This window comes from Eptatretus burgeri, chromosome 4, assembly GCF_056783735.1.
Source record: "Eptatretus burgeri isolate ZD-2024b chromosome 4, Ebu_testis_v1, whole genome shotgun sequence".
NCBI lineage: Eukaryota > Metazoa > Chordata > Myxini > Myxiniformes > Myxinidae > Eptatretus > Eptatretus burgeri.
The window spans coordinates 67,951,842-67,978,495 of NC_140964.1; the positions used below are offsets into that span (position 1 = coordinate 67,951,842).

The 26,654-nt window shown below is 42.4% G+C and overlaps 1 protein-coding gene across 2 annotated transcripts; it reads right to left on the reverse strand.

The window, feature by feature from the left end:
* Window positions 1-777: 777 nt before the first annotated feature.
* Window positions 778-26,654, reverse strand: LOC147028281 (uncharacterized). Of its 2 annotated transcripts, none has more exons than XM_085878547.1 (11): window positions 26,499-26,654; window positions 20,846-20,949; window positions 19,656-19,802; window positions 19,245-19,400; window positions 7,049-7,137; window positions 5,200-5,323; window positions 4,894-5,040; window positions 4,574-4,639; window positions 4,286-4,339; window positions 4,047-4,157; window positions 778-1,733 (listed from the first exon to the last, which is right to left on the reverse strand). In XM_085878547.1, exons 1-11 carry the CDS (start codon window positions 26,569-26,571, stop codon window positions 1,554-1,556), a joined length of 1,251 nt encoding a protein of 416 aa, XP_085734673.1. In that variant the 5' UTR covers window positions 26,572-26,654; the 3' UTR covers window positions 778-1,553. The 2 variants fall into 2 exon arrangements, with proteins under 2 accessions (XP_085734673.1, XP_085734674.1); XM_085878548.1 differs by having other exon boundaries at window positions 20,833-20,949.

Here is a 26,654-nt window from a genome sequence, read left to right on the forward strand (position 1 = left end):
ATCAACATACTATTGACTATCAGCCAACAACCAGCAAATGGAAACATTGTTCAAAACGAGAACAGCACTTGGTAAAGCACGTCCCTCCACCAGGCTGAGGCGGAGAACAGTTTATGTTTTGTATCCCACTGATAGGCCGGATATGAATCTGGACCTGAACCAAAACCTAATTGGCTTGTTCTTGACACCTAACGAACTCGTGCACCAAATTTTGTTACAATCCGTCCACAATCTTTTGAAATATCATAATATATATCGTTTTTGTCCCCATCTCTCAATGATGAAGAATCACTGAACGAATTAAAAAAAGAGTAGAAGCACCTGCTCCCCACAGGAGTGGCCAGCGGGGTTACGTTGTTATTCTTATTCAAATGTGTAGTTCAAAATACCTCTCCAAAACAACTCATAGCACTGGAAAACATGGGGACAGGAATACTGCACTGCAAACAGCAGGAACTTGTAATACCCTCATCCACCTGGAGGCAGCACTACACGATACACATTTACAAGGAGAATTTGCGTTCTCCCCTCCAAGACCACCAGCAAAGATAGAAACTCCCCTATACATTAATTGGGGTCATGCTGATCTCTTGTAGCAAATCTGGATGTAATCGGCCGAGAACTGTAGGAGTAGCGCGACACACACACACACACACACACACACACACACACACACACACACACACACACACACACACACACACACACACACGAATATGTGTCAGGATTCTCATATTCAGATCCGAACCAAAATCAACTAACTAACAAACACATGGGTGAAAACATAACCTCTGTCCACTTTGTGACGGATGCATTTTATTTTTATTCATTTCAGTGGTCATGATTTACATGAGCATCCACTACGGACGAAAAAGTGGTTTCAGCACGACTTTGCAGCGGCAAGCAATCCATGTCATAAACCAGCCAAGAGGAAAAAAAAAAAAAACAGCAAAATATATAATGAAAAAGCACCGCAACTTTTGCAGACAATTTTATTTTCAACCCCTCCCCCACAAATGCATGATCACAGCACTAAGTATATATTTACAACAATATCAAAATATACCCATCAGAGATGGGGAATCCCCCGCCAGTGAACCAGTCGGCCATCTTGGATTCGGCCACGCCCAAAATCAATAGGGTTCTTCCTTTTCAGGTGGTACATGTGTGACCCAAATTTCAAATCGATATGGTGAACAGTTTATGAGTTATCGCACTCACAGCTATAAATGTTGACGCCCAGCCAGCCAGACGGACGGACGACCTGGGTGACAACAATATCCCCCTTCCGCCACGTGGCGGGGGATAAAAAAACCGGTTTCAACATAAAAGTTTTAACAAGCACAGCTTCATCAAAGTTCATATTGCACCATCTGTTCCTCAGCAAATCAAAGCAGTCACTCTCCATGCTCAGGCTGCTTACAGGTGTTTGGCACACTGTAACACACAATTCCACATCTGTGTTGCAGATGAGTCAAAACCTTCTCGAGATAAGGCCACATCAACTTTTGAAGCAAACTTTGCCAAAAGGTCCTCATAAGTTATAACTCCAATCACAAGTCCATTTGGTTGTCATCCTCACTGCTCAGTTCAAACTCTGGCTCCAGCTCTTCTTTAGTAACCTCATCTTCATCTTCATCTTCATCAGCATCACGTGCTGGGCCCAACTCGCCAAGTAGCTCTTCAATGTGAGAGACCAGCTCATAATCTTCATAGCACTGCTTCTCTGTCAGCTGTCACATGGCATGCATCACAACATTGTGGTTAACAAGACAGTACCTTTGCGCCAATAACAACATTAACCAGGGTTCAAAATTATGTGTGTACAGTGCCTTCAGAAAATATTCACATCTTGTTGTGTTACAGCCGGAATTTAAAATGGGTTATATTGAGATTTTTTGGGGGGCATTGATCTCCACATTATACCCGATAATGTCAAAGTGGAATTTATTCTTAGAAAGTCTAACAAATTAAAAACTGAAATGTGTTGTGTCAATATGTTTTCAAACCCCTTTGTTTTGACCCTCCAAATTGAGCTCAGGTGCATTCAATTTCCTTTGATCATCCTTGAGATGTCTCTACAACTTGATTGGAGTCTACCTGAGACCAATTCAATTGATTGGAGATGATTTAGAAAGAAACACACCTTTCTATACAAGGTCCCACAGTTGACGGTGCACGTCAGATCAGAAAGTCTACCATGAAGTTGAAGGAACTGTCCGTAGAACTCAGATATACAATTGGTGGGAGGCAGTGATCTGGGGAAGGGAATTAAACTATTTATAGTGTTGAAAGTTCCCAAGAGCACAGTGAGCAGCATCCATCATTAGGAAATGTAAAATAATATGGAACTACCCAGACTCTTCTTAGAGCTGGCCATCCGACCAAACTGAGCAACCGGGCTAGAAGAACCTTGGTCAGGGAGGTGACCAAGAACACAATGACCACTCTGACAGAACTAGAGAGTTCCTTGGCTGAGATGGGAAATCCTGCCAGAAGAAAAACAGTCTCTGCAACACTTCACAAATCTAGGCTTTATGGGAGAGTGGCCAGTCAGACTGGGGAAAATGGCAGACAGCACGCCTGGAGTTTGCAAAAGGCACAGGAAAGACTCAGAGCATGAGGCAAAAGATTCTGTGGTCTGATGAGACGAAAATTTAACTCTTTGGCCTGAATGCAAAGTGCTATGTCGGGCGGATACCGAGCACAGCTCATCACCCATCTAACACCATCCCTAACATGAAGCATTGTAGGTGTCAGCATCGTGCTATGGGGATGCTTTTCCATGGCAGGGACTGGGAGACTTGTAAGAATAGAGGAAACAATGAATGGAGCTAAATACAGGCAAATCTTTCAGGAGAACCTGCTTCAGAGTGCAAAAGACCTCAGATTGCGGCGACGATTTCGTTCCAACATGACAATGACCTCAAGCATTCAGCAAAATCAACACTGGAATGGCTTCTGAACAAGAATATGAAAGTCCTTGAGTGGTCCAGCCAAAGCCCAGACTTGAATCCCATTGAGAATCTGTGGAGTCTTCAAGATTGCTGTTCATTGATGCTCCCCATCCAACTTGACAGAGCTTGAGTAAATCTGCAAAGAAGAATGGGAGAAAATCCCCGAATCCAGATGTGTAAAGTTAATGCAGACGTACCCAAGAAGACTCGAAGATGTAATCGCTGCCAAATGCGCTTCTACAAAGTATTGACTCAGGGGGTTGAATACCTGTTGACGCAAGACATTTCAGCTTTTCTTTTTTAATTAATGTAAAAATTTCCAAAAACATGTTTTCACTTTGTCATTACGGGATATTTTGTGTAAATCGACGACAAAAAATATATATTTTCAATTTAATCCATTTTAAATTCAGTCTGTAACACAATTGCATTGGTACCTTGAAGAGGTAAATTATAATATTGCACAAGGTGATGTATTGTACGTTTTCATAATTATATTTACAAGGTCATATGTTGAAAATGATTCATTGCAAAATACATGTTTATTTAATACGAGTTTAAAATGTGTGTACCATTGAGATGTACGGCATATCTAATCACCAACACAAAAACACGACATTGACCAGGATTGGCATCACCTGGAAGTGGGCTGTCAGCCACATATTTCTGGTAGTTATAAATATCCCGCCAGGATGATCGAGATGTTGCACAAGTGACAAACATGTTAAAATAAGTGAAATTTACTTCATGGACGATGGCCTTGAAATACTCCCACAAATTTTGACCTACTTTTTTCATGGACTTAGGGAATCCCCTGTTGAACCTTTAACCATGTGACCAAGGAGCGATTAAGTCATACCCAGTCGTGGTTGTAATTTTGCATTTACCAAATAATCTCCCAACTACCAAATGCTTGGTGATCGACCGACGACCGAATGTTGTGTTTTACATTCTAATTATGTGATTTGGTGCATGTAAAATTATTTCTGTGCACCTGTTTTTGAAATTTGGGCACACTGAATGTAACATTTGTTTGTTTGTTTTTTTAATTCGACCCTGTTATTGTCAATTTCCATCCAATAAATATACTTTTTTGGCTTGGAGAAGTGCAGTCCTGGAAGACTCTCTGTGATCTGCTTCATCCTTGATGCTTGACTGCTTGGCTTGGAGGAAGTTCACCCAGCCCAGAAGGTACCAAACCTACAAATGCATGCACGCACACTGTGGATGTTCATTTCCTCACAAAACGGTACCAAGTAATGGACAAAGGAAAACCAACCCCATCACTTCATTTCTCCAACAACCAGAACCGAATAAGCATTTCGCACCTGTACTACATCGTCCTGTTCCTCGAGCAGATGCTCAAGAACTTCCACAGCCAACTGTGGGCAAGCGCAAAACAATTAAAACAGCACGGACATGGAACAAGTGATCATATAGCCACAAAATTACTATATCAACACTCCAGTTACCCAAACACAGGTTATTACAACATTACAACAACACCAACATCAATCTATAAATGGTGCTCAAATCAATCATGTGACATACACAGTCACCTCATACATTTTTACAGAAATGGGGGGGGGGGGGTGGGCAAGCAACGTGCAACTTACAGTAAACTCTTCGATCTCAAGCAGCAACTTGGCAGTTGTTATCCTTAACTCGTACGCGGGAAGATTCTAGAAACAGGACAACAAATATGCCTGGCAAAAGGTCTCGAACTTCACCTTTATCCTGTTCCACCACTGAAATCTTCCAGTGCATGAATCGTCATCAGTCTCGGCCAAGCCTTATATATCTACATAAGATTTGCTGAGGGTTTGGTTGAGGTGTGGATTGCACTGAAAAAGGCAGGCAACAGAGGATGACAATAAGTGTAAAGTACAAATGGACCACTTGTGGAGAAAACGAGACCATTCATCTTTGCTGATACCTGCAATATATCTTCATCCTCGTCTTCAATGTCTTCCCATTCCTGACTGTCCTCCCCTGTGTCCTCACTTTGTTCCTGTGAAGTGTTCTTCCGCATCAAACTTGGAAGCCAGACTTCCAGTGACTGCATCAGGAAGCGCTTTCCTTCCTGAAAGTACCCAGGCACATGTGATTGTACAAAAAACCCAGCTGGACAATCCAGAAATGGTCTCAAAACAAATGAACTCAATGTATGCTGCTGACCCATGCTATAAAGTAGACAATAAAAGCAAAAGGTGCTCATTTAAATTGCAAGATTGGAACCTACTTGGGGTTTCTCGGAGCTTATCAGAAAGCTGGCCATTAGTTGAAGGGCTTCAACATTGTTAGGACTCGTCTCCAAGGCCTTTTCCAAGACTTCCTTGCATCGTTCTGCAGCCCCTTCCTGGATACTGCCCACCACAAATCACAGAGGATGTAACACTCCCAAGTTGCTCTGGACTACAGTATGAATAAGCAAAGGTTAAACTCTGACCCAAAATAAATATTACAATGTCTCCACTTTTCACAACCATTACTAACAAGTGAGCAAATGTTGGTATCTGCTGATCAGGGATGATACAATATATTTGGCTGTATAAAGAGATCTGCTGTGGATCATCAGCCACTTACTTATCATCATAGTTAATTGTGGAACAGCGAATTCCAAGTGACAAAAATAAATAAGAAGGGTTTCTGGATTGCAGCATAAATCAAATATTTAAATGAGAACAATTTTACTTATCATCGAAAAGCTCATCGTGAGCTGAGACAATAAATCAATCATTATGACCACACACAAAAGGAAACAAAAAGCTGTGTCTGTCTGGAAAGGATTCGGCACTGGTCTGATAAATGGAATACGTCCGTAATTCCCGGAAAATCTCAGTCTTACCCGATTGGAAAGATAATCAAATGAACCAAACTATCCATTTCCTTGGTCATACACTGGAAGAGGTTCAGTCTCTTGAAATTCGAGATCTCACCAGCCATGACCCTTCATTTCTGGGCCGACCACATAGCAAAACTGTCCGGAGACTGGGCATCCTCTGACGATCCAAGTCATTCCTTGGAAAATCAGAGCTACTCAGTCCACAAGGCTTTTGTCCATAGCTCAACTGAGTACTGCTCTCTGCTATGGGCTAGCACCCCAGTATCACATCTGTCTCTCCTGGATTCTGTGGAATCTTAAGCTTTCAAAATTAGGGAGTTCAAAGAACACAATCTGCATCAACTTCAGGAATGGATTCATGCGTTCTTCCAGTAACTCCTTCCTGATTTGGCTTCCAAAATCCAGGCTGATTGCATATCTCAACGCTTTTATTCCTTGCTTCTCACATCTATGGAACCACCTTCCAGAGGCTGTTCTGCCTCGCTCTTCCCTTCAGGGCTTCAAGGAAGCAGTGTACCACAATCTCTCGTCATTCCCTTCAGAACCCAACCATCTTACTTTGCAGTTTTGATGTTTCCTCTCCTTTTTCGCTGTTGACTAATTTCCTTGTTCTATTTTCATCAGAAGGTCAACTTTCATCAGAATTGCATGTGCAGTTTCTGAAAAGAAAGCAAATACCTATTTTGGGGGGGCAACCCCCATACACCCCCTGAGGGCCCAATTTTTTCCATGCCAAGAACAAACTTTGGTACATCCACGGTGATGAACATTGTCGTAAAGTTTCATCGAAATCCAATGTGTAGTTTCAGAGAAGAAGTTGAAAGTATTTGTGGACGGAGGGACGACGCGCCATCCCATAAGCTACCCGGAACTACGTTCCAGATGAGCTAACAAAAAAAAATTAATAAACAAAAAAAAACATCAAACTTAAAATGCACAAAATTTCATTCAGCACTCTCATTGTCATAACAACATGAAGCACAAATGTCCCGCTAAGCTCACTGGCCAAGCTCTTGCAAGAGTTTCCGGCCAAACATGTTTAGAGCAATCGCGGTAGGTGTCATGTCGCACGATGTCTGATTGCACAGCCACAGAATGCTGGGCAGAATTCCTTCGTGCCAAGTACAACTTCAGCATACAAATCTCTTGCATTGAAAATCCGAAGTTATATTTTATTTCTTCCTCACCGATGCACATAGAAACAGCACGCACGCACACCAAAATATTTGGTGCAGGCAAAGCTCACCAGAGGTCTGTGAGGTAGATTTCAGCAATGCAGCAGTAAGCCATAGACACCTCTTCGGGTGTGATGTTGTCTTTGTCTGGAAAAGCACACTGTCCAAAAACAATAACCCTGCTTATGAGATAAATTTGACAAACATATCAAACTTATAGCAGAGGTTTTAAGAACTTGAGCAGTAAAAAAATAATCATTTGGTCACAGGGATTAGTGTGGGCTGGGAGGATAACCTTTACATCTGAGAGGTATGGGGATGATCACATAGACGTCCTAGAGGTATGCGCACTCACCTCTAACCTGTCTAACCTGGGTTTTAATCTCGGCCCAGCTACAAAATGCCATCATGGTGTTTCGCATGCAAGGTGATTTGATGTGTATGCCATCTCTCGGACGGACGTTAAACTGGGCGATCCCTCTGATAGCATGAGCAAAATTGAAAATTATCTGGCACTCTGGGAAAATTTGAAATTCCTTCCCCTCAAAGGAGTATTCTGTGTCAGATGACCAACCTGTTTGGGATTGTTACATGAGCCAAAAAACTGCTTCGTTTGAACATGCGCTCTGTATAAGAGCATGGTGTATAAAGGTAAAGGATTTGCACGGCAGTTACATATACACTACATAACCAAAAGTATGTGGACACCCCTTCTAATTTGTGGATCTGGCTATTTCAGCCACACCCATTGCTGACAGGTGTATAAAATCAAGCACACAGCCATGCAATCTCCATACACAAACATTGGCAGTAGAATGGGCCATACTGAAGAGCTCAGTGACTTTCAACTTGGCACCGTCATAGGATGTCACCTTTTTAACAAGTCTGTTTATCAAATTTCTACCCTGCTAGAGCTGCTCCGGTCAACTGTAAGTGCTGTTATTGTGAAGTGGAAACGTCTAGGAGCAACAACAGCTCAGCTACGAAGCGGTTGGCCACATAAGCTCACAGAATGGACCGCCGAGTACTGAAGTGGGGAAAATCGTCTATCGTCGGTTGCAACACTCATTACCGAGTTCCAAACTGACTCTGGAAGCAACGTCAGCACAAGCACTGTTCGTCGAGAGCTTCATGAAATGGGTTTCCATGGCTGAGCATACCAGTGCTCTGCCATCTGAGCTATCTGGGCAACCCACAGGCTTGTCATGCAATTCTCCCAAATGTAGATGCCATTCTCTTTCCCCTGCTGCTTCCAGGGCACTCAGTGCCAACAATAGGAACAGCAAGGGCCTGTCCACGAGAGGGTCTTCCCCACATGGGGGGCCAATTCCATATCCGCTATTATTCACCACAGGTGGCGTAGTAACACAATTACATACATTAATAGTCTGGGCACGTAATTTTCCCCACATATACGTATAATTTGTATTCCCTGTTCATTTATAAGTGTGACGCTCCCTGTGGTGAAAAATATCGGTCATGGAATTGGCCCCCCATGGGGGGAAGACCCTCTCGTGGACAGTTCCTTACTGCTCCTATGGTTGGCAGCGAGTGCCCCAAAGGGGAAAGAGGGAAAGAGCAGCAGGGGAAAGAGAGTGGCATCTACGTGTGGGAGAATTGCGTGTCCAGCCTGTGGGTCGTCACCGAGACAACACAGATGGCAGGGCACTGGTATGGTTTTTCAGATTGTAGTTTTTCCAACACATACCTATAATTAATCTTTATTTCCTGTAGTCTAGGCTCTGGGGGGGGGGGGGAGTTCGTGTCCATTACTCTTCTACGGCGTAACCTTGGATTTTCTTGTTCTATATACTAAGACCTTCAAGAAAAGTCTGGGTAACACTTCCAGACCAAGTACGTTTTCTCTACAGCCCCGGCCAAACATTTACGGTTACGCCCATACTTTTCGAAATTGACGACATCGGAGTTCCAGGGAAAATATCATTATCCCGCACACACAAATGGTTTATTTTGCTCTGGTTTGATTTTTGGAGTGTAATTAACTAATTTCTATTGCGATTTGTTACCCTAAATGCATTACAATAACAAGAAATTGCTATATTTTAGCCAATTTTTTCAATGGAATCACATTCGGGTTGAAACATACCTCAGTTTCCAGACAGTGCTATGACCTCACTATCGTTTCAAATGGACCCAATGAGAATCAAAACAACCTTGCAAATGTTTTATACACAAACAATTTAGATGTAAACGGGAGGAATTTATCTACAACAGTTTATTTTCAGAGGAGTCGTAGTTTTGGTCCAATAAGCGATTTGACGATTTTGATATTTCCTTCACTGAATCACAGTATTTACGAGCAATAGAATGATTTATCACTGTATATAACCTTTTCGCGTTTTGATGAGAGTTCCTTTTTTTACAGGGAAACAACGAACAGTGATGGCCACTAACCTCCCGCCCAGCACCAGGACAAGTTGGTGAGGCACTGGAATAGGAGCTGGATGAAGTCTTCTGAGCGCATTGATAATTTGAATCCAGTTGCAGCAATGGAGTCTGTGGAACTGTCTCAGTCATCTAAAGAAGCTTCTTTCGATGTGAAGAAGTGTGTTATTTGCCAAAAGTGAAAGCTGTGAGCACAAGCAATGGTTGTAAACGAATTTGAGAGGACAGTGCCATACACAATGACCATGTTTCCAAACTACTGAAGCTCGTTGAAGGTGATGGATTCGTATACCATGTGACCAATCAGTGTTAGAAGAAATACACCATGAAATCAGTCTTGTCTCGCATGAAGAATAGGGATTTTCTGAATGAGCAGCAAACCACTCAAGAACCAGCTCTTTCTCAGGACTCCACATCTCAGAATAGAACCACTCGTTCACAGAGTATCGGTCGTCCCCCGCCTAATCCCGAGATTTCTGCAAAGTCAGTACGAGATATGAAATGCATTATATGTGACAATAAATCTTATAAACAAGTCTATACTAAGTAGCGTATTAGTGAATCAAATCGCGCTGCTTTATTTCTTGCCGCAACCAACTTCTTTCAGGATGCTGTCTTCACCCGAACATGTGACCTTCAGGATTCGCATTCAGTTTTCAGAGCAGATATATATTATCACAAAGACTGTATGGTAAAGTATATGTACAGGCATGAGTCACGCACGCAGGACTTTATGCCAAAACTAACCTCAAAACAACTTGCATGGAATCAAGTCGTGTCCGAACTAGAACAGGGATTGAGAGACGGTAAAGGCTATACTACAAATTGAGTGGAATTATAATCATTTGAATACACTTACTGGCGATCAATCCCATTTTCGCAATAGAGATGTTAAAATTTTCTTGATAAACCACTTCGGTAGTAAGATAGATTTCACATATCCCGATGCTTTGCGCAAACCAATGATGGTATTTAGTAAACCTAATAATGTAGTAAATGTGTTGGCTGAGCGCATTATGGATGTGTATGATCAGGGTCATCTCATGCCTACAAGTTCTTGGAAAAATCTCGATTTCCGCTGGTCTGTCTCCTGTACTTGCCAAAAGTGCACCAAATCAACATGTTAATGCCGGATGTCTGGGGTTAAGTGTGGGAAGTTCTGTCGCTGTAAGAAAACCTCACCCAATGCCTGCAAAAATCCCATTGTTTGTTAAGATAGGCTAATTTGCAGCATAAAAGCACTGCTTGAGATTGTCGAGAATTATAATTCCCATTTATATGAAGAAATTAGTCCACCATTTATGGTTATACAATTTTAGTAACTACCGGGTACTATTCGTTATCACTCAGTAAAATTCATTTGTTGAAATTGCTGAAAATTGAAATTCCCGATTTTGTTTGAAATAGAATTATTCGATAAATTAAGGTTATTAAGCTCCGCCATCGAAGATCGGAGGTTACTGTTTTCACCCCTTTCTGTTTGTTTGTTTGTTTGTGAACAGTATTACGGAAAAACTCCTTGACGGATTTCGACGAAACTTGGTGGGGTGATTAGGTTTGGTCCAAGGATCATGCCATTAGATTTTGGACTTGGTCCAAAATCCAATATGGCCGCTATGGCGGCCATTTTGAAAAAATATTTGAATTTTTTTTTTGCATTTTTACATGTTTTAAGTGATTTCCAACCCCCCCCCCCCAAAAAAAAATTGCTCGAGAAAAAAAAATTGCAACTTTTTCAACAAAATTTCGATTTTTTTTTCTACATGATATAAGTGATTTCCAACAAAAAACATGCCAAAATTATAATTGCAGCTGATTTTGGAACTTCAGGTGGATATACCCACGTAAAATCAATTTCTGTCTCAAGGAATCAAGTTATGACGAATGAATAGAGTATGTAAAAGTTAAAAGTAAAAGGGAAAGTTGCAAACGATAACTCTGTGAGCACTGTTGATGTCAAATTGAATGAATAGGATATCAGGTTCACTTGAGTGACCTAGCAGTATTGGTGGCGCAGGTTTTGCACTCCACCGAGTGCTCCGCCTCTAGTTACCTGTTTTTCACTACTCCTTTTATCAAATTGTAATTTGTAGTACTGATTTGGCGATGATAGAAAGGTCTTCATTTCTTGCTCTCTTGTGAGAACTATGCTCGCATATGATACCAAGTTTTGTCATTACATTGACTTACATATAATCATCAGAGTTCAATATATGTATATGTAGTACTTTGCTTGTTTTAAACAACTTTTTAGAATATTGTATGATTATACAATGGCCCATTTCACGGGATATTTAAGTTTCGTCCTTTGTTGCTCTCTCGTGAGAACTATGCTCGCAGAGGATAACAATTCTTGTTATTACATTGTCTTACATTTAAGCATCAGTGTTCAATATATGATATATGTAGTACTTTGCTTGGTTTAAACAACTGTTTTAGAATATTGTACGATTCTACAACTGTGGATTTCTCGGTATATTTAAGTAATGATGGTAACTCCTGCAATTGAGTAAGTTTCATATTGGAAGTGACATTCATGAACGTTTTGAATAAATTGTGTCATTTATAAACATCTCAATGCTTTTCTCAATGTATAATACCAGCAAGCTGTTGCATATACGCCTACAATCAGATCAGAGCTAAACCAGAAATTGTAATTTATTGAAAGAGATGAATATCGTCAACCAGCTTAATCCACAAACATTAGGGGGTAATGTAGCGTGTTTAAAGCTACTACTCATACGAAACTAACAGTTATAGATGAATTCCTCATGTTTGTATTCCTAAATTCATTTAGAAAGTGATTGCAAACAACCTTGCAAGGTTGTTATAATATTTATTGGTGGCATTTAAAGCGATATCTGGTAATAGTACCCCGATATAATATGGTACTAGCATAACCCGTGCTCTGCGCGACTTGTTGGAGTGGGTGTGTTTGAGAAAGGAACTGATGCAGAGTATCAGTAGTAATTTCACTTTAATGCAGCTAGTGGAATACGATTTCACTGTTTCAGAACCATTTTATTTCCTTTTTTTTGTACCATGCACCTCATATGGTCTTTGAGATAATCTAAGCCGAATATCACGTTACTCGAGCGCAGAACAAAGTCGAAGATAGCGCGACACGAAACCACAAACTCGGAAATAATATACAAGATGGTTGAAACCGGAAGTGATGTCAAAAACAATTATCTAAAATAGGCAATTTCTGGATATTTTGTGCATTTAGTGTAACAAATCGCAATAGAAATTAGTTAAATGCACTCCAAAAATCAAACCAGAGCAAAATAAACCATTTCCGTGTGCGGGATTATGACAGTTTCCCAGGAACTCCGATATCGTCAATTTGGATAACTACGGGCGAAACCGTAAATGTTTGGCCGGGGCTGTAGAGAAAACGTACTTGGTCTGGAAGTGTTACCCAAACTTTTCTTGAAGGTCTTAGTATATAGAACAAGAAAACCCAAGGTAACGCCATAGAAGAGTGATGGACACGAACTCCCCCCCAGGGCCAGGACTACTGTTTATTACCCTCGCCGAAGGAGAGGATACTGCATTTCGGTCTGTTTGTTACTTGCAAAATCGAAGATTTTTCAAGTATATTGGTTATTCTGTCTGTTTGTCGCCTTCAGGTCACAATGTTAAACCGATCTTCACGAAACTTCACCACATGGTAGAGTTTGTAATAAGAAAGAAGCCTATTGTTTTTGAGGTCAAAAGGTCAGCATAGGCCAAAGGTCAACAACTTAGGTGTGATTTCTAAAATCCTCATTTTTCATCCAATTGAATTGAAATTTGAAGAGGAACTTTTTTCAGGTCACTGAATTCAACCAGCCAGTTATTTCTGAGGTCAACATGGACCAAGAGTTCAATGTAGTCTCAAGGTCAACAACTAAGGAGGTATTTTTAAAATCCTCAATTTTCACCTCATCGACTTGAAATTTGAAGAGGATTTGCATATCAGGTCACTGAATTCAACCACCAAGTATTTTCGAGGTCAACATAGGCCAAAAGGACAACACAGGCCGACTTTCTAAAATTGTCAAATTTCATCCGATTGACTTGAAATTTGAAGAGGAGTTGCACATTTGGTCACTTCATGTAACCAGCCAATTATTTTTGTGGTCAGCATGGACCAAAAGGTCAACATAGTCCCAAGGTCAACAACGAAGGTGGCATTTCTAAAATCCTCAATTTTCATTTGATTGACTTGAAATTATGGATTTTGCAAGTATCGTGCTCTGCACGACGTCTTCTTGTTTGTCCGCACAGAACTTTCGCGTTTTTCTCCGCAACTGCTTGGCAGATGGAGACAATTTTCACCATTGGTGCGACAACTCATGTGGAATGTATTAATTATAATTATGACGTCATAAGTCACGTGGTGTGGCAGCCATGTTGGAAAAATGGAAAAACTTTGGACCTCTGTATCTCTGAAACCACACCAAGGAAAAAAAATTGAAATTTGGCACACGGCAACTCCTCCTCATAGGGAAAGTGATTATTTTATGACATCATAGGTGCCCTCGTTATGACGTTATAATTGCATATATAGGATGCTACATCCGATCAGTATGAAAATTGAGGGTCATCTCGGGATAAAATGGTCCACAATTTTTTTTTTTAATTGATGACGTCATCTGTCACATAATTCGGCAGCCATTTTTTTTTTTTTTTAAACCTACAAAAATCTTCCTCTCTGAAATGGTTGAACAGATCGAGGCGAAACTTTACACATATGACTGCCTATCCATGAGGAACAAAAGGATCACACATACGACATCATAGGTCACATGGTTTGGCAGCCATATTGGATTTACCAGAAAACATTAAAATCTCCAGAACAGCAAGACAGATCGAGGGGAACTTCACATACATATTGCTCAAGGGTAGGGAAAAAAAGTTTGTTCATGAATAATTGATAGGTCACATGGTTTGGCAGCCATGTTAGATTAAAGAAAAATATTAAATAATGTTTTCTCTGGAACCACTTATCCTATCGAAGCGAAACTTTGGAACTATCATCTAAGTCTCATGTTGTATCAAAGCTGGACGTCTGGGTACCCGGTCATCACTGCCATCAGTTATAAAGTGGCAGTTCTAGTTATTATTTTTTGAATAAGGCTCACTTGGCTGTGCCTGGATGGGTTTGTGGATACAGGAGCAGTTATGCCTGGTGTTGGCATATTGGTTAGGGTGGTCGGCTTGGGATCTAGTGGGGCGGCTTAGCCCAAATATTCAAAAGAATTGTGCATTTTGTGATACAAGCACCAAATTTGGCACAAATGTACATTAATATGTTGCAAACATTTTCAGATATTGGGCCACTTGAAATTCTCTCTTGATGTCCGCCATATTGGATTTCAAAATGGCCGCCACTTGAAATCTACATTTGCTATTATCTCTGGACGTAATGCAGTTATTGACTTGATTCTGGTATCTAAATGTATGTTTTTGGGGGCAAGGAATCCAATGGTACCATTTTCAACTTAATATCATCTATCACATTCTGTTATATAATTTGTATATCATTTGCATCCCATGTCTTGCGCACAAGAAGAGCACATCAAGTGACTGCAGCAGCACTGTACATCCTGTAACACCATGCCTACAACCACTACTGTCTGGGAGAAACCAGGGATGAAGAGGACCTTCTGGAGTTTGAAGACTGGTGTTGCCAGAGGAGAAGACATCCCCTAGTTTCACTACTTGGCAACCGTGCTGGAACTTTAACTGTTGGTTCTAGTGTATGTGCGTTCTCTCAGGCAGGGATCGTTTATGATGTACCTCGATGCTCTGACAGAGCTGCTCCCCTGGTTCCATGCACTGGATCACACCGACTATGCCAGGTGGATACCAGTGCACCTGAAGGACATGGCCGAACTCACCATCAAACACCCAGATATAGCCAGGAAATCCAGGGAAAGCCACTTCACCGTTCAGAAAACAGAGGGTGCTCTCTTCAATCCCGATTGACTAGGCAGATGAGCAGAATAATGCCTGCATCAAAGGAGACGGTGGAGCAGTTGGGCTCACTGACAACCCTAGTGCCCTACATTGCTGGATGGTTGCGGGACCAGAAGTTGCCAGGGTGATCGAAGAATTCCAGGATGGGAACCAACACTGGAGACGGCAAACAGCAGACACACGTCATCATGATCAGACGCCAAGTGTACAGGCCTCATTTGTGAAAGATGTTCGCTCTCTCGTCGGTGTCATAGAGGAGATGGGCAACCCATTCGAGGAGGAGAGTCAGGATGTAGTCAAACTGGACACAAAGGAGATCGCAGATCCTGCTGCTGTGGAGACCGTGATGAATGCCAAGAGGATTGGCCAAGAGCAGTTCGAGGCTTTCACCAGAGAGTGTCTGTTGGACAGAACAAAGGCAGTGGACACACCCATTCCTCGTAACAAGCTGAAGGTGTTCAGCACTTCCACTCCAAGAAGCCAGAGCATAGGTCAGCAACAGCTCGCCTCCATCAAGAATGACCGTGAACTCTTTGCACGCCTGTACATTGGCTGCCAGACGAGGGATGGAAACCTTGAGGAGTTCTTTTGTCACGAGAATCAGGCATGTCCTCCTGCATTGTCTGATGGTGGAAGCCTCTGCACTGGTACCAAGAGTGATCTCCTCACATGCTTGGAAGAAGTCTCCGACGCAAAGACAGAGACTCCTGTCACGACCTGTATTGTGCTTGATGGAGCAGCCATCGTCCAGATGCTGAAGCCGGCTGCATCAAAGACCTTTGAAGAGTATGCACAACAGATCTTCATCCCATATATGTCCACGAAGCTGCAAACAGTGTCACGCCTGGATCTGGTCTGGGATACTTACCTTGCTGATTCACTGAAAGGTAGTACACGTGTAAAGCGGGGACAAGGTGTGCGGAGACGTGTGGTGGCTGCTGCAGCCATACCAGGAAACTGGCAGAACTTCCTACAAGTGGACAGCAACAAGATCGAGCTGTTCAGGTTCCTCTCAGCAGCTCTCATGGAATGGTTTGACCAGGAGGACAAGCAACTCGTCATAACTGATGGAGAGGCAGTGCTCAGCAAGCCACTACTGCCAGATCTGACCTCGCTCGCCCCATGTAACCATGAAGAAGCTGACAGTCGGATGTTGCTGCATGCATCTCATGCAGTCCAGCATGGACACCATGCAATACTCATCCGGACTGTAGACACCGATGTTGCGGTGCTGGCAGTGTCCCTGGCACAGGAGTTGCAACCAGAAGACAAACTGTGGCTGGCATTCGGAACAGGCCAGAGTTTCCAATACCTAGCAGCACACGAAATAGCAGCTGGACTGGGACGAGAGAAGGCTCGTGCACTGCCAATGTTCCACGCTCTAACTGGATGCGACACTGTGTCGAGTTTTCATAGACATGGCAAGAAGACTGCGTGGGCAGTCTGGACGGTACTGCCAGAACTCACTGAGGCGCTGCTGCTGCTGCTGCTGTCCTCTGCACCTCGTGACATATCAGACGATGCAATGCGCATCATCGAGAGGTTCGTGATCCTGTTGTATGATCGAACCAGCAAATGCACAGACATTGACAAGGCCAGGAGGAAACTCTTCGCAAGGAACAACAATGTGCAGCTTATCCCTCCATGCAGCATGTCAGTATTATACCTAAGACATTTACAGAACTAAGACATTCTTTTCAAAGTATTGTGTTGAATCCAATATTTGCCGAGATAATTTCCAAATATAATTCTATAACAGACTGTGATAGATAATATTAAGTTGAAAATGGTACCATTGGATTCCTTGCCCCAAAAACATACATTTAGATACCAGAATCAAGTCAATAGCTGCATTACGTCCAGAGATAATAGCAAATGTAGATTTCAAGTGGCGGCCATTTTGAAATCCAATATGGCGGACATAAAGAGAGAATTTCAAGTGGCCCAATATCTGAAAATGTTCGCAACATATTAATGTACATTTGTGCCAAATTTGGTGCTTGTATCACAAAATGCACAATTCTTTTGAATATTTGGGCTAAGCCGCCCCACTACCAGGTTCCTCGTGATGACTTAATTTTTATTTTGTTTTGCTTGTTTGGGTTCCTTCTGATTTCTCCAATGCAGAACTGTACCTATTTGGTCTTCCAATTTATCTGGATTGAATTTATTTTAATCCCATTCTGAATTCCATTGAATCAAAATAATAAATGTCATGGGTCAGGGTCAGGGTCAGGTGTCCTATCAAAGCGGGGTTGCATCAAAGCGGGACGTAGTGGTACCCAGTCATCACTGCCAGAAGTTATAAAGTGGCAGTTCTAATTATGTCTCATTAATTAAGTAACACACAAACGCCACACAAAACACACTACACAAAACAAGTCCTGAGGAGGGCCTGCAATCGCTGATTGCTCTTTTTCTTGTTTCAATTGTAATGTTTATTTCTGGCTGACATCGATCTTCTTCAATATTTTCTCAAAATCCAGGAACCAACTCCCCTATTCCCATTGGTCCTTGGTTTCCACAATCGTGGTTTTTACTGTCGTGCAATTTTCCAGAAAACTAAACCCCACAATATTGGAGGGTTTATTGTGTAACATTTTTTGCAAACAGGATGGATGACCAATTGGTCTCAAATTGAAAAGGCCTTGGTTTTCGAGTGCAACACAATTAACCTTTTTAAAGTCCATGACATAATTTAAATTGATAGGTCAACTTAAACTTTTCCCCATCACTGGGGATGGGCATTTTTGCTTGCTTTTCCAATCACTGAGGACAGGTACTTTTGTTAGTCTTTAATAATAATAATTTTGGTGCCCACTCCATGTTGCCCCAAGGGCAGCAAGTCAACCAAAATGTGTGAACTAATCTCGCGTGTAAAACAGACTAAGAGGATGGCAGATTACCTTCTCAGTGAAGGCCATTTGTGAGCCTAAAGTGTCATTATTCACAATCCAATGGCGATCTGGCAACTCTCCTGGAACTCGCTTCGTTTATACATGTTTTTATTTCAAATCCTTAAAAACTGCCACCTTCACCAGGAATTTAACCCACAACTTTCAAGATTACAGTCCAAAAGTCCATAACCCTCAACACTCAAACAACACACTGCTCATGCTTATAAACAACATTCAAGCATGCATCAGTTTGTGTTTGCCAAACCTTTTTAACATGTACACTCAAAAAAACATATTTCATCATCATATATAAAAGTAACACAGGTGTCTTTCATCAATGTTAGAAGCAATAGAAAGTGAAGTCTTCAGGTGTGAAGCGAAACTTTGCAACTATCATCCAATATGTGAACTGAAGTGAAGTCTTCAAGTCCGCCAACAACCCCCTTCTGGTAAAACTACCAAAATCACGAATCACTGCTCACCTTCACTCTTTCATTCCTTTTTTTCCCCCTCCTTTGGAATAAACTCCCTCACTCTGTTCAATCCTATTCTTCCCTCCAGGCCTTTAAAACAGTTGTTCACCACCACCTCTTATCATCCCCCATCCAAATCCTTGATCTTTTCTACCCCCATTAATCCACCCAAACCCACCTCCTTCAAATTCCCTGCTTTCCTTCCTGAAAGTCTCTGTAATGTCCATCTTGTATACCCCGTGTTCTCCGTCCCATTCCTCTCCCTTCTACAGATCTCCTCGTGTCTCTGTTCCCCACTGTTTTGTCCTTCCCACTCCTGCCCCTCTTGTCTCTTGCCCCCTTTGCTGTGCGCTGTGTGTTAGCTCTCACACGAGCCTCGACAAGGAAAACAAAAAAAACCCAAAAGCAATAGAAAATTCCTTTACAAAACTAATGTTAGAAAACTGCTCGAGAACTAAAGAAACAATAATAATAATATAATTAAATTGGCTGTGCATGGTGGTTTTCATTTGGGAATCCCTTACTGCGCCTCGTGTCGACTGGCTGACCAGGCTTCTCTGCATCAATTCCACACCCTTGCTGAAAAAACCAACTGCCTCTTGTGCGGAACTCAGCTGGCCCAGATACATGTACTTTGCATGTCCTTTGTCAGGGGTCAGGTCAATGGCATGCAGAAGGCAGTGCACACGACAGTCAAGGAGCACACGGAAACAAAACCCCGTCTAAGGAATCTCTGAAGCCTTCATGGACACAATCTTATTGGACCTCCATAAACTTTACATCTTTCATGAAAAAGCATTTAAAGAATACACATTCAATGACTGCAGAATAACGCATTGTTGTTGAGGGACGGGTGTTCGATAAAATGCACCATGCTGTTATTGATTTACAAAGCTCAAATGTGTCAACATGCTCTCAAAATCAAAGAAGGATATGCTCTTAGCCTTGTCGTCCAAGCCAAGTTCAGCGTAGAGGCTTCCTGCAATGTCCAGCACCTGTGGGTCATCGGGAGCAGTCTCAAGTGCCCTTTCACAGAATATTCGAGCCATTTCCACATCACAGCTTTCAGTGCACTCCTGCACCTGTGCAATAAAAATGGAAGCGTCAACAGCAACATGGAAACAATTGTGTGCATCTACATACAAATTATGCTATGAACGGGGCACTTTTTGTGATAAAACGTAAGGAGTATCTGATTTATTAGCAGCATTATTTTCACGCTGTTTGAGGGAGGAGGGACGGGGAGGGGAGAATTTATTTTGAAACAACATCAAAGTTCCATGTGGAAGCATCGATAAAATGGACAAATCACTTCCTATTGGCTTTACCACAATAATGAAAACCCAGTGGGGTTTTTGCTGTAACGTACCTCTCAAACAAAAACCAAAATAATAATAATAATAATAATAATAATAACAACACTGAAAACGTCAATTTACACGATATCGTTTGAAATGCATTTGATCAATCTGTCCTTTCAAGTCGGTATGCTGCATTTATAGCCTATGTCATGACCTTGCAGATATAATTTACATATAATTCCTCAATGACCATGTAATCAGTTTTTAAAAGCCTTTATTTTGATAACCCTTCACTCCATATTAAACAAATGTTTGTGATATAATTCTCCAACAGCAAGGCTCCCTTGCAATATCAAGTGCTAAAATTAGTCTAGACCAGTGATCTTCACGATTTTTTAGAAGGGGGCCACTTTAGTCGATAAGACATCAGTGTGAGAACCGCCACACCGCCTGCAAGACTCCAATATGGCTGCAATTAGACCCCACCTCCACATTAAAAAAAAAAAAATTCATTGTGGTTACTGGGCTGCAAGCATCATTGTTTGCATACTGCTATATACTGAATTTTATGCATCACATTGGAACACTCTTTTGAACTCACCGAGTCAATTTGATAGTATTTATAGCGGATTATGATGGGGTGTTTTCACATTTGTGTATTATCGGCCGTGCACCAGGGGCCGCCAGTGGTTCGCGAGCCGCACAATGAAGAACAGGGTTCTAGACTGTTTTAAAGATCACTCACCTGAAATTCTACACAACATTTACATTCACACAACTACATAATCATTTGAAAACTACTAAGACCTACCTGGTCATCTCACCTTCTCCAACAACTGGGCAACACTACACTTTTCTTCTCTCTTCCTGCTGCGCTCCTTTACTTTCACTTGCAAGCGCTCTCTTGTCGAAATACCATGCCTGTGGCCTGCACCGGAGCAGATACAAAGAAATTATAATGATTACTTTCTTTGGACTTGAGAAAGTTAGTCTGCTTACAGTGGAGTGCATGCAGGCCTTCCAATGGAGTGTACAAGACATAATTCCCCTGCAAGTGCTGTTCTCACATCAAAGCTGCATCTTTGGTGTGACATACCAGTTTGCAAGAGCACAAATAATAATAATAATAATAATAATAATAATAATAATAATAATGAGTTCCTTTACACAGAACTTCGATGCAGGAACACATTAAGCTCATCAAAGACTGCACTATTTTTCCCAACTTATGGTTTTGTCCATGCTCTATCCTTTAAATGCTGAGCATTAAGCAAGGAAGGAGCATGTACCTTGTCAGAATTTTTTTTACTATTTTGTATGATTCGGACGGGGTTCAAACTACCGACCTCCCAGACTCAGAGCGGACTCTTCAACCATTATGGCTCCAAGTCTAGTCAAAATCCACCCACAAAGTCACAATCCGCCTTCCGATCGATTCAGGTATATAATGTTAGATACAAAGTAACCAAAATAGGACCACAGGGGACCTATAGTTTATCTGGGCCCTGACCTAATGTTGTAACCCAAATTTGGTAGCATTCTGATTGGTGGGTCTGGAGGAAGATTTTTGAAAGAATTTACATGATTTTCCAAAATATTTACTGAGTCTGCCATTTTGACACACTGTCGGTCAAGTGACTGGCATGGCCTCTGCGATTTAACATCACGACCCTGTTCTCATGTTATAACCAAAATTTGGTAGCATTCTGACTGGTGGGTCTGGAGAAGATTTTTGAAGGAATTTACACGACTGACATTTTGACGCACTTCCGGTCACGTGATTGGCAAGGCTTTGCAATCCCTGTTACCAGTCAAGGGTGGAACGTTGCTGCCAAATTTCAGCCAAATCGGCCCAGTGGTTTTACCGGAGAAGTCAAAATAGGAGACAGACGAACGGTACACAATCTATCCATCCATCCATTGGGACCATACTCTGTACAAAGTTGTTAGTGCTGCCGAAGCAGTCTCCTGGGCTATTGGGCACAATCCTGGACAGGTCACCACTCCAATACAGGATTCTCGAATCGCTCAATCATCCCAGCAAGCTAGTATTCATTTTTCTGACCTTAGAAGGATGACAGGCTGAGTCAACCCCACCTGGTGTTAATTCAACAGACAAGCAGGATAACATCCCACCTGGTGTTGGCCAAGCAGGATAAATGTCAATGTGCTGTGAAGTTATTTTCATAGTCAGGTTTTCTTTTATTCAACAACACCAACAAGAACGACAACAATAGCTGCGGACCACTTCAGCTCGGGGTAAAACAATGACAAGAAACCCTCCGTGTGCGGTCACTAGGGGAAAGGTTATGCCCCCACCCACCAATTCGCTTGGCAAAGCGCCAAGTGAAGAAAAGGTTGAGCCACGCCTGAAACGAATGACGCCTAAGCGAGCACACTGGAGAGGATATAAAGGAGCAGAGGATCCTCGCAGAAGGGAGTCCGTCTGGCTGGTCTTGGTCATCTTCTTCCTCCTCTTCCGCCGCACGATCAAGCGCTACCGTCCCCCCCCTACAAGAGTCGCTCGCCGGTGCCTGGATTCGGCCCGCCTCTCGCTGGAGCCCGGGTCGACTCGACTTGAAGACCGCACGAGGCGGACAGGTCCGAGCTAGGCCTCAATAAAGACCATTTGGTCCGATCATTTTGGGTGTATGCGTGTGTGTTCGTGGCGCCAGTCAAGATAAGTAGTGAATTGTGTAAGTGATTTTTGCTTGTATATACGTGCCTTAATTACTCGGTTTAGCTCTGCCCTTATGTGCTCCCCTCATTGTAAATAAATACCCCGATTGTTCAATGTTTCAGCTCGTTCGTGTCCATTCCTTCATTGACTGAGCGTGCTGCGTGTTGGAAAATTAGCCAGGCCGTTGCCATTGTGACAGGGTACTCGGGACCAACAGAACTCGGCGATCAAACCGCTCGGATCGCACACGGAACGAGCACGCGAAGCAGCTCGTTTCGTACGGGTGCCGTCGAGGGTGAATTTCCCCGGTAGGTTGGACCACGTGGGTATTTAGGTAAATTAAAGTTGGCAATCGACCCGACCCCACGTGGTCTGTCTATTGGCGAGTTTGGTCAAAAAAGGGACCCGTACTTTTCCAAAGAAGTACGATCTAAATTCCGGGCGATCGGTTGAGCCGACTCTACTGCTCAGTCTGGTGGTTGTGCTCGTGGCGGACGCCCGGCCCTGCAACAATACTTCATCCTCTACTCAATATCTTGAATGCATCCCATTATAATGTTCAGCACAGTTTGCATGTTCAATCAAATGCTGTCCAATAGCAGATGCACATGATGTTGGGATTGATGCAGGGATCTTCCTCCAAGCAGGTACCGGCTGTATTCGTGTACCAATAGTGTTTAGTGCTGTTTGATTTGATCGAATCAAACAGCACATCCCTTTGTCCATCAGGAAAGTATCGGAACATGGGCAGGTCAAGTGACTCATTAACCACGCCCTGGTGCACCCATGTATGTATGTATGCATTATACAAAATACAAGGAAATACAAGGGAATCTAACACAGGTAAAGGCCATTCAGCCCATCATACTAATTTATCTACACAATATCCAAGGAAGAAAATGCAGAAATATGTTTTTAATTAATGAAATAATATTTTTGTTTTTTTTCTTCTTCTTTCCCTCAGGGGAGGGGGCATGGGCTTGGTTAAAAACATACATTAACCACACAACACCCTTTGACAAGACCCCCACCAACAGCACTCAGCACACAATCACCCATCAATGCTCAAACTACCTTAAAGTCCCATCAACATCCCCATACCCCTCCATCTCCCTAACTTCCAGGTACCTATCTGATTCTAATTTAAATTCATCTACTGTTTCTGCTGCCATGACCTTTCCATGCATCAAGTACTCTCTGAGTAAAAGACCCCTGTCTTACTACCATCTTAATTCTCTTCTTTCCTCTCAGGCTATGGCCCCTCATCCTATTACTGTACTCTGTTGAATAAATTAATATAAACTATATTATTAAACAGAGTCGACATTACATTCAATTTTTTTAATGCATTAGTATAAACTACCAATACATCACACAAAGTGATAAATTTTAATATTTGGAATACTTTTTTACATTATTTAAATGATTCATCATCTTTTGTACATTTTCTTGTCGTGATAAAATGCGGTTATGTGGTTTTTGGACCAGGACAGTTTGGTATAAGTATGTACTACTCCATTATGGCGTAATTGAAGTGTTCAAAGTGTACGCAAGGGACGTCCAGTGAGTTGCTCAGTCCGTGATTCAGTGTCTTTTCTGAATCCATACTGGACACACTGGTTTCATTTTCTTCAAGAGCTCTTTACAATGTCAAAACGAAAGTGTAAATTCACTGCAGAACTAAAGACAAAATTTTTGACTTCTCCGATAAAACCTCCATCGTTTTGTCCCACTAATAGGTCGGATCTGCATTCGCACCTGAACCAACACTAATCAGCTCATTGTCACGTCCCAAACTCCACCAAGTTTTGTCACAACGTGTCCACTTTTTCAGATATCATGCTATATTGTTACCAATCTGGAAGCCATTTGCACACAGACAGCAGCCCCCGCAGTTCAGTTATTTTGATAAGTATGTGTTTATAGTCAGGGTCCCGTCCTTCTGTCTAATGGGAATTACATGTGTGAGCTGCGAAGTTTCTTTATAGTGTTTTTTTTTACATCTTGAAACCACACAATGCCAGCAAATCTTCTAAGCTCATCACCTCAGGGCTGGCTCAGCCTTAGCCAGATGAAGTGTTCGGCCCGACCAATGAGGGGTGGCCACGAGTAGTAAGACTACTCGTCGTGCAATCAAGAGGCGAGTGGGAGGGGAAGAAAATCTCTTGGACCTGGCAAGAAGAGTAGAGTGGTTGTCAGGACCAGTACGGGAGTCATCGTGGCGATTGGCTTGGTCTTGGTGGCTTTTTGTCTGAGGTCCTTCGCGGTGGCTCATTGTGGTGGTGGAGGCCGAGCAGCCAGGGTCGTGGGCTCGCAGTCTCTCTGGAGCGTGGGTTCGAGTCCCACCGTGGTAGTTGAAGTACGGTGTGACCGCACGAGGCGGAAACGTACCCGACAAGGCCCTGGTCCCCAGCTCGCCTTTCCCTCCTGGGCTGAGGGACCAAGTAAAGACCCCACGGGGTCCATTTCTTTTGGGTGTGCATGTGTGTGTGTCCGTGGGCCCCGTCTTTAAGTAGGATTGATTAAGTGGTTTTCATTGTTCGCATTGCTTTTATTTGGATAACTCTGCTCTTTGTGCTCCCCTGCCCCCCTCTGATAAATAAACCCCCCAATTGTTCAATGTACCAGCTCGTTGTCTGTCACTTTCCTTATTAGAATTAGAGAGGCCATGTGCCGTAAGTTGTCATTGGGACCGGCACGGCTCTGGTAACTCCCGCTTGGTACGCCGGACCCGAGTCGGTACATGCGACTCGGTTTGGACAGAGTCGGCCGAGGGTGTGGTTTCCCCAGTCACTAGACGGCGTGAGTACTGAGGTAAATTGGTATTAGACAAGTGGACCCTACCTCACGCCGTTGAACTATTGGCGACCACGGTCCTTTAAGTGACTCATGACGTTTCGGAGTTGTCCGGGAGTCATGACCTAAATTCCGGGTGTTCGGTGGGAGACGGCTCTACTGCTCCCCCTGGTGGTCGTTTATCGCTGCTGAACCCCAGCCCACAACAATATATCGTTTTTGGCCCTATCTCTCAATGGTGAAGAATCATTTGAAAAATTTTAAATTCTCAAAAATCCAGATTTTCACCAAAATCTAATCTATTCCTCCTAGTCATTGACCCAACCAGTCCACCAAGTTTCATCCGAATCCGTCCACAACTTATTGAGCCATCATGCTCAGACAGACAGACAGATAGATCGGGGATATGCAAGTTAATTAGATGAGCCTGAGGTCAATGTTAAATTAAATTAATTTCATTGCAAGAACGGATCGAGTACGTATTAAAAAAAAACACATCAAGTTTATGTTGTGGATATGACACGGAATGGTGGACCAAATGGTTTTTCAAAGCATTCACTTACGTGTGTCACATGTATAATTTGTACATTTTCTGTTAATGTAAATCTGATTTTGAATTTTAAAAAATGCTAATTAAAAAAACAAAAATTTTGATTATTTTTTTTTTTCCTTAAAATTGAGATAGCATAAAAAGTTGACCTGATTGAGCGAAATGAGATACATTTCTGAATTCAGCATGAAAAAAAGCATACAAGAACCGTTGAGAAAACCTCGACCTCTGGAAAAAATATTTCAAATGCAGCCCAGTGTTATTTCAAGAGGAAGAAAGAAAAAGAATCCTAAAATGATCAATGATCAAGACAGTTTGAGTTCTAGGAGACGTGATCCGCACACACACACACACTCACGTGGCCTCCATCTCTAATATTGAAACAGTTCTGTATTAAAAATCTGTCGAATCAAAATATGTCTGCTCATGGATGACACAACTTGTCCCTCACCTCGTCTCTTATCCATTGGTGGACTTTTTAAAAGCCCTGGAAAGAATGAAGTACGAGTGCAGACCCACACCATGCCAAACACCTCACTCAGTCATAACACGTGGTGAAAAAGAGAGAGGAGGTTTCCACCCTTACGTCACTTCCGTTCGCCACGCC